This window comes from Nicotiana tabacum, chromosome 4 (assembly GCF_000715075.1).
Source record: "Nicotiana tabacum cultivar K326 chromosome 4, ASM71507v2, whole genome shotgun sequence".
Lineage (NCBI taxonomy): Eukaryota > Viridiplantae > Streptophyta > Magnoliopsida > Solanales > Solanaceae > Nicotiana > Nicotiana tabacum.
In genome coordinates, this window is record NC_134083.1 from 141300179 (window position 1) to 141316445 (window position 16267).

General features: G+C 38.7%; 1 protein-coding gene across 1 annotated transcript; it reads left to right on the plus strand.

The window, feature by feature from the left end:
* Positions 1-779: 779 nt before the first annotated feature.
* On the plus strand, positions 780-1981 carry LOC107789978 (NAC domain-containing protein 41-like). Its single transcript, XM_016611860.2, has one exon. It carries the CDS (start codon positions 889-891, stop codon positions 1663-1665), a length of 777 nt encoding a protein of 258 aa, XP_016467346.1. The 5' UTR covers positions 780-888; the 3' UTR covers positions 1666-1981.
* The last annotated feature ends 14286 nt before the right edge of the window (positions 1982-16267 follow it).

The window sequence follows — 16267 nt, forward strand, 5'->3', positions numbered from 1 at the left end:
ATTTGGCCTGATAGCATAAGGGAGGTTAAATGTAAACAATATATAAAAGTTGAGGGGTATATTTGATCATTTTCCCTTTTAAGTATCCCTTCTATGATATTGTGCTCGAAACCGGCGCATAAATAAAATCTCACTCATGCATTTGCTTATTAAGGGATTGAACAACTTTAATCTTTTCAATTATAGAGGGTAAAAATAGCTATCATGTTTATTTCCGTCACATTTTTATTTTTGGATTTTTTTTAAAGTCAAAAACATGTTTAATCCTTGTTAATTCCAATTACAAAAGAAAATAAATTAATTGGATAGAAACTCTCTTATTCTATAACTCATCTACACACGCGGTTAGTTACTACCAGAACTAACTCAAACCACCATACCGTTTTTTTTTTTGTTTATACTAAGCTTTCATATAGAGGTATGACTCAACTATAAATTTTTAATATGTTATGTTCTTTTGAATTATTAACAAAGTCGGATGAGAAGAATCCAACAGAATAATAAAATGAGGCGTAACACTAAACAATTCTAAATCAAATAGGGTTAAAATGAGGCAGAACCTCGATAAATTAGTCATAATTTGTTTTAGTTATAGATTCATAATTAAATATTTATATATATTTAATAAATTTTTTTAATATAAATATAGAATCCAAGCAAAACTGGATTTGTCCATTCAAGGGTATTTTTGGCCTTTCCCTGCAAAAAAAAAAAAAGAACGTTATTAGTCACAGCTGTTTTTGCCGTGTCATACTTTCCAAAAGTGTGTCCATTCAAGGATATTCATAAACCAACCGTGGCCTCGTGAATACGGTCTTTCTAGTTCAAAGTCTGTATTTTTTGTGTCATTCACGATTCAAGAAAGTGTTTTCTGTCGTTGTTTTTCAAATGCCTCAAGAAAGAACCAAACCCATGGAGAAGATTGCTCAATTTCGTCCCTCTGACACTGATCTGATAATGCAATTGTTGAAATTTGTGGCTGGAAAATGCTTACCAACTGAAGAATTGATTGTCTATGCAGATGTTTACAGCAAAGAGCCATGGCAATTAATTGGGGACATGAATTCCAAGAAAACCCATTACTTTCTCACCCAATTGAAGAAGAAGAAGCCCACTGATGCCCGATTCAACAGAACTACTGGTAATGGGACTTGGACACAGCAGAATAAAGGCAAGCAAATTCTTGATGAAGATGATAGTCTGATTATTGGGTATAAAAGAAGCTTGACTTACAAGCACAAGAAAGACTCCTCTTTGAATGGCCGCTGGTTGATGATGGAGTATTTCTTGGCTGACTATCTTCTTCAGGAGTTGAAATCTGACGAAGCTAAAGAGTTTGTAATCTGTGCGATTAAGAAGAACCCCAGATCAGAAATCAGAGGAAACAATGCTGCTACTGTTGTAGAGTATAAGAGGTTCATCGATCGTGTCTTGCAAGAAGGGGTTCATCGCCAAACCTCAGGACCCTCAGAACAGAGTACTGTGATTTTGTCTAAGAACAGTCCTTTGATGTTGGTTCAGACTGATTCTGATGGATTCTTTGGAGTGCTGAACGTGGAAAATCAAGAATGCTGTTATCAGGAAGGTGATGAGGAGGAAGTTGATTGGGAATCTATATTGGATTTTGGGGATCATGGTTCAGTGCAGAATGACTTGCTTTACTGATTCTGGAAAATTGAAGTTTGGTAGATTTCTGAAAAGGATATTTTTTATTCTTGAGTTTCTTTGAAATCCAAGATGACTTTTTTTTTTGATTTTGGGTACTTTTTGTTAGGATATCTGTGAAATATTAGGGATTTAGGAGCATGATTCTGACATTGACTTATTGGATATTTAGATTATGTTGGTGTTAATTAACAACCAACACATTTTTTCATCATCGATTTTGTGCAATGTAGATGATGTTGTCATTTTCTAAAGGTCTATGTAACACTTAGAGTTCATTCTTATTGTTTATAATGAAAAGTTCAATTATGAAAGATGCTCTTTTTTATTTTGCTTTTGCTCATTTGTTGATGTCCTGTTTCTTTGATTTGTTTGACATTTTCTCTTGATGTCTGTTTTGTGTTTTCCTGTTTAAAGAATTTTGTTGTTTCACTATTTTTAGGTTGTTGGTATAGGATCACTATTCGTATGATTTGTAATATCAAGCTGCTAAAAGTAAGACGACATCAGTAAATAGGAGAAGTCGGATTAATTTAGTACCTTAACAAAAACTTTCATTTGTAGCAATGAATATAGGAGGCTTGATGATGGGTCTTAAGAAGTGAAAACAGAATGCATAGGCCAGTGATGTTGAGCTATGCATTTTTTGGCATCTGAAAGTAATATTTCCTCAAGTTCACTGTCCGTTAACAACATCAAATTTTTTCTCTTGTACACTTCATTTGTGCACTCTATTAGTTGCTTCGCTAGTTGCTATATATGCTATTTCAGCTTCTTTGACTCTTCCCTAATACTCTTTTCAGCAACAAACTTATAAAGTCATATTTCCTCCAGAGTAGCTTATATTAGATGGACTCTCCCTATCTTTCCCACCCCAATCCCCACCTCTACATCCTTACTTTTCTCCAACTTATTCATGTTTCTTCTGCACCAAACAACTGAAATCTGATTCCAAGGTAACATATAACAAGGATAAATTACCTCAAGTTAATCACTTTAGCAAGATAAAGGTGAACAATTATGTTGAAGCAGAGCAAAAGTCTCATTTTCCATCCTAATGCCTCCAGCTTTAGTCCTATTGCAGAAATTCTAAAAAAGGCAGTTAAACGCAAAGTTTTTGCTGTCCGATTCTTCTAACGTGAATCATGATGGTGCTGCCCTACAGTTTAGCTCTTGATGGTTTATACTTTGTATCCTCCTTTTCATGTTCTCCGCTACCAAGATATCCTTAAGTTGTGCGCAACCTGCTATTTGAACAAATAACAACTTAATGGGGCACTTATAGGCCCAAAACAATTCCAAAAGTCTTTTTCTTCTCTTCTGATCAATAGTCGTTGATTCAATTCTTCATCCTTAGACCAATCCACCTCATTAATTCAAGCAATTCCCTACGGAAATATTACAAAGAAAAGCTGAGTTACTGGATCAATTTCCTTTTCTTGAGTTTTATCATTTCAAATTGGTGAAATATATTTGCATCATACTATTTAAGAACATACATGCCAAAATACTAAAGATAATCGAAGGTCCAGGTGATCAACCTGTCCTATCTACAATTTTTATGATAACAACGACAGCAAGTATGACTGCAACCATCCATAGTTCCATAATGGTCAAATGAATATGTATGTACTTCATGAACTGCAACTTTTGTAACTTTACCCCCTTAGCAGTAGGAACATAATGAGGCCACTAAAAAGACAGATTGCGCAGAATAATGTTCCATTTTCTCTTGATCTTCGGTTCTGCCCTTTTCTCAATTAAAGAATTTTGTCGTTCATTATTTTTTATCGTTATGTATGGGAAACATTGAATTTAGTTAGTTAATATCTCTAAAGATGACTGCCAAACACCTTATCAAAAAACTATATGTTCTTATCAAAATAGCATGAGGAATTGTTCAGGAGGTGATCTGTAGAGTAAGCTTGAAGGCTAGATTGGCAAGGAGAATAGAGAAGCTCAATTTATATCCTTAACGAATGTGTATGATGAATACTAAGTAGTTTTGTTTTTAGCTGTACATATCTCTTTGGTAGATAAAATACTTTTAATTACTAAAAATAAAACTGCCAAATACCGTCTCTTTCATGAGGTCTACTGCATATAGATATAGTTGGACTCACATGATGATAAAAGATCAAGCACTGTGATTAGTAGTAGACTAGTGGTAATAGTACAAATTCAAAAAAGAGAGGTACTGTGATTTTTGCAGTCTGCAGATGCTCAAGTTGCTAGGAGTTTTGTATTCTCTAGGTTCTAAGCATCATACTGCATAATACGTCAGCTGTTGCTACTGTTGGGAAAACAGTCGACAAAACAAAGTTAACATTGCTGCAATAGCCACCAGACTGGAGAAATACAATAAGTCTGCTTATGTTGATGTTTCTGGTTCCGCTCCAGTGGTGTTGTGGTGCTAGCCAGTTTTTATCTGGGACTTTTTATGTGCTTGGATATTTTGAACTGAATATTGGTTAGAACTTATATCTATTTTCATTCTTATTGCATTTCTAAACTACCTGCTTATGTTTATTGTTAACCAAAGAAAGCTACTTGTTTACATTGTGCTTCACTCACATAGAATCAGCTTCAATTTATTTTGATGATCGGAGTGTTTTTCTAAACTACCTCCAGGTAATTTTTCTATTTTTCCTTTTTCAGTAGTAGCTTCACTTGTGTTCACTTCATTCTGACATGAAAATCTACTTTCTCACCTGTTCAAAACAAGAAGCAATTGCTACCTGATGATCGAGTTTCACCCATTAGAATCACTATTTGTCATGTGTTTGTGTTTAAGTACGACGGCCAAAAATGGTTAAGGGGCAGTACCATTGAGATCTGTTAGCTGTCTATCTACGGGTTATGCATTCTTTCAACCAAATTTTCTCACAAGAAAGAAAAACTACGACGTTCTGTTTGACATGTTTCAAAACTCCTTTACAGCTATTCCAGTGAAGCAAGCTACAGAATATTGGCAACTTCTGCTCTTATCCATAAATTACTGTCACGACCTCAAATTCCCTCCGTAGGATGTCGTGATGACACCTAGTCTCTAAAACTAGGTAAGCCTAATTATACGGAATAATAATAAATATCTAAAATAAATAAACTACAATTCAAACAATTTCAACTCCCAAAACCCGGTAGAAATAAATCACAAGGTTCTAAGAAATTATTCTCAATGTCTCTATATATCAAGGTCTAAATAAAATAAAACGAAGCAACATAAAATGATAGAAGGGGACTCCGGAGTCTGCGGATGCTGGCAGATATACCTAGAAGTCTCCGTGCGCAGGTAACTCACTGACGTCTAGGCTGGTAAGATGTACCTGGATCTGCACAAAAGGATGTGCAGAAGCGTAGTATGAGTACACCACAACGGTACCCAGTAAGTGCCAAGCCTAACCTCGGTAGAGTAGTGACGAGGTCAGGTGAGACCCTACTGGAATATAATAATGGCATGGTAAAATGTTTAACAATATAGTAAAATAAAATGACATTGAAAATGAATCAAGTAGTATGTCACCATTTAATTACGCAAAATAATGGCAAATGATATCTCGTGGAAACAAAACAGAATTTCCTTTCAACATTAAGAAAATCACAACAAATAATCAAGGCAATTGCGGCCATAAATCAATATCAACAAGGGCACTCCCGAGGTACCGCCTCGTAGTCCCAAATCATAAATAAATTTACAATATCACATTTCCTTATCTCACCGCGGGAGACTTCACAATTTATTTTAAAGAAAATATTTTTCCCGAAATAGCATCTCGCGTTTTAGCCATCCTTATCACACCGCATGACTTCTAGTAGTTTCCCCTACTAGCCACGCGTATCAAGCCACCCTTATCTCACCGCATGCATTTCAATACCCAGACCTTATACCACCGCATGCGTATCAATATCACAATTTGCACCTCAAGTGCTCAAATAATTTATCTTGTCAAAATAATTCAATAACAATATTTTTCCACAATAAAGAGCTCACGGCTCATGCCAAAATAAATTATCAATAATATTTTTCTACAATAAAGAAATCGCGGCTCCATCACAATGAGTACAAAAATCTTACAAAAATATTCAAGAATAAATAATTCAGGAAAATAATATTTAAAAATCTTTAATACGTTGCATTCAATATCAAATTTAAAAATGTCAAATACTTCATATTAATAATGTTTAATTTAAAGAAAATCACCCTTCAAATAATGCACAGAGTAAAAGAAATCAAGTTTCAACTAAACAGGTATAACAATTAGCAGGAAAAGGTCAAACAATTTAAAGTATATATCTCAGATCAATGATGAAGAATATAACAAGATAAAATAATTTAATAAATGCGCAACAATGATCTACACAATTTAAAAATATAATCTTTCACATTTAGCCCGTGTACACACTCGTCACCTCGTGTACACGACTTTCAACACATTTCAATAATCACATCAATATCAATTCTAGGGAAAATTTCCCCCACACAAGGTTAGACAAGTCACTTACCTCGACTTGCTCCAATTTAACCAAGTATTATGCTTTTCCACGATTTTCCAACTCCGGTCGACCGTATCTAGTCACAATTAATTCGATACCGTCAACAAAAATTATAGAAATCAATTTCATAAGAAAATATTACATTTTTCAATGAAATCTGAAATTAGCTCAAAACTTGCCCGTAGAGCCCACATCTCGGAATCCGGCAAAACTTACAAAATCCGATAACCCATTCAATTACGAGTCCAACCATACCAGTTTCACTCAAATCCGACTCCGGATCGACACCGAAATCTCAAAAATTTGTTTCTATGAGATTTCTAAAATTTTTCAAATTTCAATCTCAAAACACTAATTAAATGGTGAAAACAATGATAGGTTCGTGTATATTGACCAAATCCGAGTTAGAATCACTTACCCAAATTTTTTTCCTTGAAAATATATAAAAATCGCCTCTCTTCAAGCTCCAATTCGTCAAAAAGGTAAATGGGACGAAGTCCCCTGTTTTTATAACTTACAGATTTGTTAGGGAGCTCGATTTGTCAAGGAGCTCGATTTGGTGAGGGAGTCCGATTTTGACAGGGAGCTCGATTTTGTGAGGGAGCTCAATTTTGTCAGGGAGCTCTATTTTGTCAGGGAGTCCGATTTTGACAAGGAGCTCGATTTTGTTAGGGAGCTCGATTTGTAAGGGAGCTCGATTTGTCAGGGAGTCTGATTTTGACAGGTACTTGATTTTGACAGGGAGCTCGATTTTGCGATTTTGTCAAGGAGCTCGAATTTGTTAGGGAGCTCGATTTTGACAGGCAGCCCGATTTTGGCAGGCAGCTCGATTTTGACAGCATTTCCAGCAGAAAAATTGCAGCAGCTAAGTCCCACTTTTGATCCGTTAACAATCTGAAACTCACCCGAGGCCCTCGGGACCTCAACCCAATACACCAACAAGTCCTAAAACATCACACGAACTTATTTGAAACCTCAAATCACATCAAATAACGCTAAAATCACGAATCATGCTCCAATTCAAGCTTAATGAAACTTAGAATTTCCAACTTCTACATTCGATGACGAAACCTATCAAATCAAGTCCGATTCAGCTCAAATTTTGCACCCAAGTCATAAATGACATAACGGAGCTTTGAAAATTTTCAGAACTGGATTCCGACCCCGATATCAAAAAGTCAACTCCCCGGTCAAACTTCCAAACTTTAAATTCCTATTTTAGCCATTTCAAGCCTAATTTCACTACGGACTTCCAAATAAAATTTCGATCATGCTCCTAAGTCCAAAATCACCATACGGAGCTGCTGGATTCATCAAAACTCTATTCCAGGGTCGTTTGCACATAATTCGACATTCGGTCACTATTTGAACTTAAACTTTTAAATCTTTTCATCAAAATTCCGTATCTCGGACTAAGGACCTCGGAATTTAATTACGGGCATACGCCCAAGTCTCAAATCATGATACGGACCTACCGGAACTGTTAAAACACTAATCCGAGTCCGTTTGCTCAAAATGTTGACCAAAGTCAACTCAGTTGAGTTTTAAACATCTAATTCACATTTTAATCCATTTTTCATCTGAAAACTTTCCGGAAAATTTTACGGACTGCGCACGCAAGTCGAGGAATGATAAATAGTGCTTTTCAAAGTCTTAGAACACAAAATTAATTATTAAATTTAAAGATGACATTTTGGGTCATCACATTCTCCACCTCTAAAGCAAATGTTCGTCCTAGAACGGAGTTAGAAAAATTACCTGAGCTGGTGAATAAGTGTGGATAACGGCTGCGTATATCAAGCTCGGTCTCCCAAGTTGCCTCCTCGACCGAATGACCCCTCCACCGAACCTTCACGGAAGCAATGTTCTTTGACCTCAGCTTTCGAACCTGCCTATCCAAAATAGCCACTGGTTCCTCAACATAAGATAAATCATTGTCCAACTGAACCGAACTGAAGTCTAACACATAAGACGGATCGCCATGATATTTCCGAAGCATGGAAACATGGAATACCGGATGAACCGCAGAGAGACTAGGTGGTAGTGCAAGTTTGTAAGCCACCTCTCCACCTCTCTCAAGAATCTCAAAAGGCCCAATATACATAGGGCTCAACTTGCCCTTCTTCCCAAACCTCATCACACCCTTCATAGGCGAAGCCCGGAGCAATACCCGCTCACCAACCATGAATGTAACATCACGAACCTTCCGATCCGCATAACTCTTCTGTCTAGATTGGGCTGTACGAAGTCGATCCTGAATCAACTTAACCTTTTCCAAGGCATCCTGAGCCAAGTCTGTACCTAAAAGTCTAGCCTCGCCTAGTTCGAACCAACCCACTGGAGACCGGCACCACCTGCCATACAAGGCCTTATACGGAGCCATCTGAATGCTTGACTGGTAACTGTTGTTGTAAGCAAACTCCGCAAGTGATAAGAACTGATTCTAAGCACCCCCAAAATCTATCACACACGCACGAAGCATATCCTCCAGTATCTGAATAGTGCGTTCGGACTGCCCGTCCGTCTGAGGGTGAAATACTATACTCAATTCTACCCGAGTACCCAACTCACGCTATACTGCCCTCCAAAATCGTGAGGTAAACTGTGTACCCCGGTCAGAGATGATAGATACTGGTACACCATGAAGTCTGAAAATTTCGTGAATATATACCTGAGCCAACTGCTCTGAAGAGTAAGTAGTAATCACAGGAATGAAATGAGCTGATTTGGTCAGCCTATCCATAATCACCCAAACTGCATCAAACTTCCGGTGAGTCCGTGGGAGCCCAACAACGAAATCCATAGTGATCTGCTCCCATTTCCATTCTAGAATCTCTAACTTCTGAAGTAATCCACCTGGTCGTTGATGCTCATATATCACCTATTGACAATTTAGACACCGAGATACATACTCCACTATGTCTTTCTTCATCCGCCTCCACCAATAGTGCTGTCTCAAGTCCTGATACATCTTCGTAGCACCCAGATGAATGGAGTACCGCGAACTGTGAGCCTCCTGGAGAATCAACTCACGCAAGCCATCTACATTGGGTACACATAGCCTGCCCTGCATCCGTAGTACACCATCATCTCCAATAGTGACTTCCTTGGCATCACCGTGCTGAACTGTATCCTTAAGGAAAAGCAAATAAGGGTCATCATACTGACGTTCCCTGATACGATCATAAAGAGAAGACTGAGAAACCACGCAAGCCAAAACTCAACTCGGCTCGGAAATATCCAGTCTAACAAACTGGATGGCCAAGGCCTGAACATCCAAGGCTAAAGGTCTCTCTACTACCGGTAAATATGCTAAGCTGCCCAAACTCTTTGCCTTACGACTCAAAGCACCGGCCATTACATTGGCCTTCCCAGGATGATAGAGAATGGTGATATCGTAATCCTTAAGCAATTCCAACCACCTCCGCTGTCGCAAATTAAGATCCTTTTGTTTAAACAGATGTTGTAGACTCCGGTGATCGGTGTAGATCTCACAATGGACACCAAACAAATAATGCCACCAAATTTTTAAGGCATGAATAATAGCTGCTAACTCCAGGTCATGTACGTGATAATTCTTTTCATGCACCTTTAACTGTCTGGACGCGTAGGCAATCACCCTACCGTCTTGCATCAACACTGCGCCGAGACCAATACGCGACGTGTCACAATACACAGTATAAGATCCTGTACCTGTAGGTAATACCAATACTGGGGCTGTAGTCAAAGCTGTCTTGAGCTTTTGAAAGCACTTCTCAAATTCCTTGGTCCACCTGAACGGAGCACCCTTCTGGGTCAATTTGGTCATAGATGCAACAATAAAAGAGAAACCCTTTACAAATCGGCGATAATACCCTGCCAAACCAAGGAAACTCCGGATTTTCGTAACTGAGGACGGTCTGGACCAACTCTGAACTGCTTCAATCTTCTTCGGATCTACCTTGATCCCCTCGCATGAAACTATATGACCCAAAAATCCCACTGAATCAAGCCAGAATTCACACTTAGAAAATTTTACATATAACTTCTTTTCTCTCAAAGGGTGAAGTAGAGTCCCCAGGTGATGTTCATAATCTTCCCGACTCCGGGAATACACCAGAATGTCGTCAATAAACACAATGATGAAAGAATTAAGATAGGGCTGAAATACACTATTCATTAAGTGCATAAATGCTGCTGGGGCGTTGGTTAGCCTAAATGACATCAAAAGGAACTCGTAATGACCGTACCGAGTCCTGAAAGCAGTCTTTGGGATATCTGGCTCCCGAATCTTCAACTGATGATAGCCTGAACGTAAGTCGATCTTAGAGAACACTCTGGCACCCTGAAGCTGATCAAATAGATCATCAATGCATGGAAATGTATACTTGTTCTTCACTGTAGCCTTGTTCAGCTGGCGGTAATCAATACACATCCGCATAGAACCATCCTTCTTCTTCACAAATAAGAGAGGAGCACCCCAAGGTGATACACTGGGCCGAATGAAACCCTTATCAAGTAACTCCTGTAACTGTTCTTTTAATTCTTTCAACTCTGCTGGGGCCATATGATATAGTGGAATAGAAATGGCTGAGTTCCCGGTAATAAATCAATTCCAAAGTCAATATCCCTGTCGGGTGGCATACCCGGAAGATCTGCTGGAAATACATCAGGAAAATCCATCACTACAGGAACTGGCTCCATAGTAGGAGTATCAATACTAATATCTCTCACATAGGCCAGATACGCATCACACCCCTTCTCAACTATTCGTTGAGCTTTAAGAAATGAAACAACCCTGCTATGAACATAATCTGAGGTACCTCTCCACTCTAGCCGCGGTAGACCTGGCATAGCCAACATCACCGTCTTGGCGTAACAATCCAGAATAGCATGATAGGGCGACAACCTGTCCATGCTCAAAATAATATCGAAATCCACCATACTGAGCAATAATAAATCAGCCCTGGTCTCAAAACCACCGATAACAATTAAACACGACCGATACACACAGTCCACAATAATAGATTCACCCACGGGTGTAGATACATAAACAGAAGAACTCAAGGAATCACGTGATACGCCCAAATATGGGACAAAATAAGATGACACATAAGAATAAGTGGAGCCTGGATCAAATAAGACTGATGCATCTCTATGACAGACCGGAATAATACATGTGATAACAGAATCAGATGCAACTGCCTCTGTCCTAGCAGGAAGGGCATAATATCTGGCCTGGACTCCCCCTCTAGGGCGACCTCTACCTGCCCGACATCCACCTCTGGCTGGATGTGCAGGTGGAGTGGCAACTGGTGCAGTAATCATGGCCTGAGAAGTCTGAGGGCCCGGTGGAATAAGTGGGGCTTGAGAAATCTGTGGAGGTGCACCCCTCCTAAATCTGGGGCAATCTCTCATAATATGATGAGTGTCACCACACTCAAAACAAGCCTTAGGAGGACGTAGCTGCTGGGATTGGCTCGGGCCTAATCGACTAGACTACCCGCCGAAAGCACCCTGTATAGGAGGTACAGAAGACACTAGCGGTGCATAATATTGAACCTGAGGTCTGTGAGTAGCCAGAATACCACTGGAAGCTGGAAGTGCTGAATGAATAGGATGACTAACATAACCTCGACCATGACGGGCTGCAACTGGGGCAGGAGAATTATTATATGTGCCAGAATCTCGGGGTCTCTTAGCTTCCCTCTCTTCCCTCTCCCGAATCCGCATATCTTCCAATCTCCTAGCAATTGACACCACCTGTTGGTATGTGATGTCCATCTCTAGCTCTCGGGCCATACTGTATCTGATATTAGGGTGGAGACCCTCAATAAATCTATGAACCTGCTCTCGAACAGTAGCAACTAAGGCTGGTGCATGCCTAGCCAAATCATTGAATCAGACCGCATACTCTGACACGGTCATAGAACCCTGGCGCAGCTGCTCAAATTCTACACGCCATGCATCTCTAAGACTCTGAGGAATATACTTCTTTAAGAACATATCTGAAAATTGAGTCCAAGTGAGTGAAGATGCCTCAGCGAGACTATCCAACTCATATGCCCGCCACCACTGGTAGCCTGCTCTTCTAAACTAGAATGCCGTGAAAGAAACCCCACTAGAATCCACAATACCTATAGTACGAAGGATACAATGACTTTCCTCCAGAAAACCTTGAGAATCCTCTGAAGCTAAACCACTGAAAGTGGGAGGGTGGTATTTCTTGTACCTCTCGAGCCTGAGCTGTTCCCCCTCTGAAACTGCTGTCCTAATCTCAGGCCAAACTGGCACAACTGGCTGCACTAGATAACCTCTGGGGCATGGTCAACTTGGGCACGTGGCTCTGGAGTATGGGCGGCGGGAGTCTGTGCTCCTCCCCCGGCCTGTGACGTGGCAGGAGCAAGTGGAATTAACCCTGCCTGAGTTAAAGTGCCAAACATGCTCAAACATTGGGCAAGAGTCTCCTGGAGTGCAGGAGTAGTAACAGGCGTCTCAGGTACCTGCTCTCCAACTGGAGCTACTGGTGGCTCTGGTGCAGTAGCTTGTGAAGGTGCTCTAGCTGTACCACGTGGTCTTCCTCGGCCTCTGCCCCGACCCCGACCTCTTGCGGCTCCAACAGGGGGCGCGGGTGTCTGATCATCGGATCCGGTTATGCGTGTCCTCACCATCTGTGAGAGAATAGAAAGAAAATTGTTTAGAAATTAAAATTAGCAAAGGCGCACGATAAGGAATCAAAGAAGTGAATATTTCCTAACAGTTCCATAGCCTCTCGAAGATAAGTACAGACGTCTCCGTACCGATCCGCAAGACTCTACTAAACCTGCTTGTGACTCATAACACCTATGAACCTAGTGCTCTGATACCAATTTGTCACGACCCCAAATTCCCTCCGTAGGATGTCGTGATGGCACCTAGTCTCTAAAACTAGGTAAGCCTAACAATGCGAAATAATAATAAATATATGAAATAAATAAACTACAATTCAAACAATTTCAACTCCCAAAACCCGGTAGAAATAAATCACAAGCTTCTAAGAAATTATTCTCAATGTCTCTATATATCAAGGTCTAAATAAAATATAAGGAAGTAACATAAATATGATAGAAGGGGACTCCGGAGTCTGCGGACGCTGACAGATATACCTCGAAGTCTCCGTGCACAGGTAACTCACTACGTCTAGGCTGGTAAGATGTACCTGGATCTGCACAAAAAGATGTGCAGAAGCATAGTATGATTACACCATAACGGTACCTAGTAAGTGTCAAGCCTAACCTCGGTAGAGTAGTGACGAGGTCAGGTGAGGCCCTACTGGAATATAATAATGGCATGGTAAAATGTTTAATAATATAGTAAAATAAAATGATATTGGAAATGAATCAAGTAGTATGTCACCATTTAATTACGCAAAATAATGGCAAATGATATCTCGTGGAAACAAAACAGAATTTCCTTTCAACATTAAGAAAATCACAACAAATAATCAAGGGAACTGCGGCCATAAATCAATTTCAACAGGGGCACTCCCGAGGTACCGCCTCGTAGTCCCAAATCATAAATAAATTTACAATATCACATTTCCTTATCTCACCGCGGGAGCCTTCACAATTTATTTTAAAGAAAATATTTTTCCCGAAATAGCATCCCGCGTTTTAGCCATCCTTATCACACCGCATGACTTCTAGTAGTTTTCCCTACTAGCCACGCGTATCAAGCCACCCTTATCTCACCGCATGCATTTCAATACCCAGACCTTATACCACCGCATGCGTATCAATATTACAATATATCACAATTTATACCTCAAGTGCTCAAATAATTTATCTTGTCAAAATAATTTAACAACAATATTTTTTCACAATAAAGAGCTCACGGCTCCATCACAATGAGTACAAAAATCTTACAAAAATATTCAAGAATAAATAATTCAGAAAAATAATATTTAAATATCTTTAATATGCATTCAATATTAAATTTAAAAATGTCCAATACTTCATATTAATAATGTTTAATTTAAAGAAAATCACCCTTCAAATAATGCACAGAGTAAAAGAAATCAAGTTTCAACTAAACAGGTATAACAATTAGCAGGAAAAGGTCAAACAATTTAAAGTATATGTCACGTCCCGTAATTCTCACCTCCGGACCGTGATGGCGCCTAACATTTCACTTGCTGGGCAAGCCAACGTTAGAATAACATTATCCATTTTAAAAATAATTTTTAAATTTATTAATAACAAGGAAGCAAATGCGGAAGCAATTTTGAAATAATCCATAATAATAACGATGTCTAAATACCATCATAGAATTGGTGTCACAAGTGCACAATCTTCTAGAATAAATACAAATAAAGGTCTGAATAAAATAAAGCTGTCTAGAAATAAACACACAACTAAAGTACAATAGACGGGGACTTCAGAAATGCGAACGCCATGCAGTTATACCTCAAGTCTCCTCTGATAGCTGAAATCCGAGCAAGTCTATGGTACGCCGCTGGGACCAACTCCAAAATCTGCACAAGAAGTGGAGAGTGTAATATCAGTACAACCGACCCCATGTACTGATAAGTGCTGAGCCTAACCTCGACGAAGTAGTGACGAGGCTAAGGTGGGTCACTTACATTACCTGTGCGCAATATTAGATACAACAACAATAATAGAAATAAATCAAGTAACTTATTTATAATAATTGAAACCAACTCAGCAGTCATAACCAATTAGCATTTCCATCAATTCAGTTGCAGCGTGCAACCCGCTCTCACAATATATTCACATTCAATTCTGTTGCAGCGTGCAACCCGCTCTCACAATATATTCACATTCAATTAAGTCTATTACGGCGTGCAACCCGATCCTCCTATGTTGACTTTTAATAAGTCTGTTGCGGCGTGCAACCCGATCATGCAATATTGACTCTTAATAAGTCTGTTGCGGCGTGCAACCCGATCCTCCAATATTGACTTTTAATAAGTCTGTTGCGGCGTGCAACCCGATCCTCCAATATTGACTTTTAATAAGTCTATTGCGGCGTGCAACCCGATCCTCCAATATTGACTTTTAATAAGTATGTTGCGGCGTGCAATCCGATCCTCCAATATATTCATTATAATCAATCATGTTGCGGCGTGCAACCCGCTCCTCCAACATTTTCATTTACCAATTAGTATAGAAGAAATTTTTCCAATAAATATAACAATTAATATAAAATTATGAGACAACAAGCATACAATAATTGTGGTTTAATTATGAAGCAAACAATGACAAATAGCAAATTATTATGGGAATCAGGGAGCAAATAGGCAGTTTAATATTTATTATGCTAAATATCAAATAACAATTAAGGCACATAATTCAAATAGCACGTAACAATTAATACAAGAATTCAAGAATTTATATTTGCAAAGAATAAGAGAGAAACAATTATTATAATAATTAATTTATGATTAAAAATAATTTAAGATTTTTCAAGTAAGCCGGCAAATAATTAATTTGACGACGTATAGATACTCGTCACCTCGCCTATACGTCGTTTACATGCAATTCACATAACAAACAATTTAAGAGTTCTATTCCCTCAAGTCAAGGTTAACCCCGACACTTACCTCGCTTTGCAAATTCCAATCAATTATTTAATCACAACTTTTTCTTTTAAATTTGCCTCCGAAAGCTTCAAATCTATTCACAAATAATTCAATATATTCAATAATAATCATAGGAATTAATTCCATATGAATTTACAAATTTTCCTGATAAAAATTCGAAATTTATTAAAATATTTGGCAGTGGGACCCACGTCTCAAATTCCGAAAAAACTCACAAAATCCGAACACCGTTCCGATACGAGTTCAACCATACCAAATTTGTCTAATTCCGATATCAAATGGACCTTCAAATCTTAAGTTTTTATTTTTGGAAAGTTTTACAAAAATTCCAATTTCTTCCATCTAAATCCGAAATAAATAATAAATATAGACATGGATTTGTGAAATACAATCAGTATATAATAAAGAACACTTACCCAGTCCGAAATCGTGAAAAACTCCTTTGAAATCGCCCCTAAGCCGAGATATAATTGAGGGTTTGTGAAAAATGGGAAAAATCTCGTTTTTGGTTCTGTTTTAAGTCACAGG

Coding starts and splice junctions, on each gene's coding strand:
- LOC107789978 (XM_016611860.2), top strand. CDS start 889: ATGCCTCAAGAAAGAACCAAACCCATGGAGAAGATTGCTCAATTTCGT.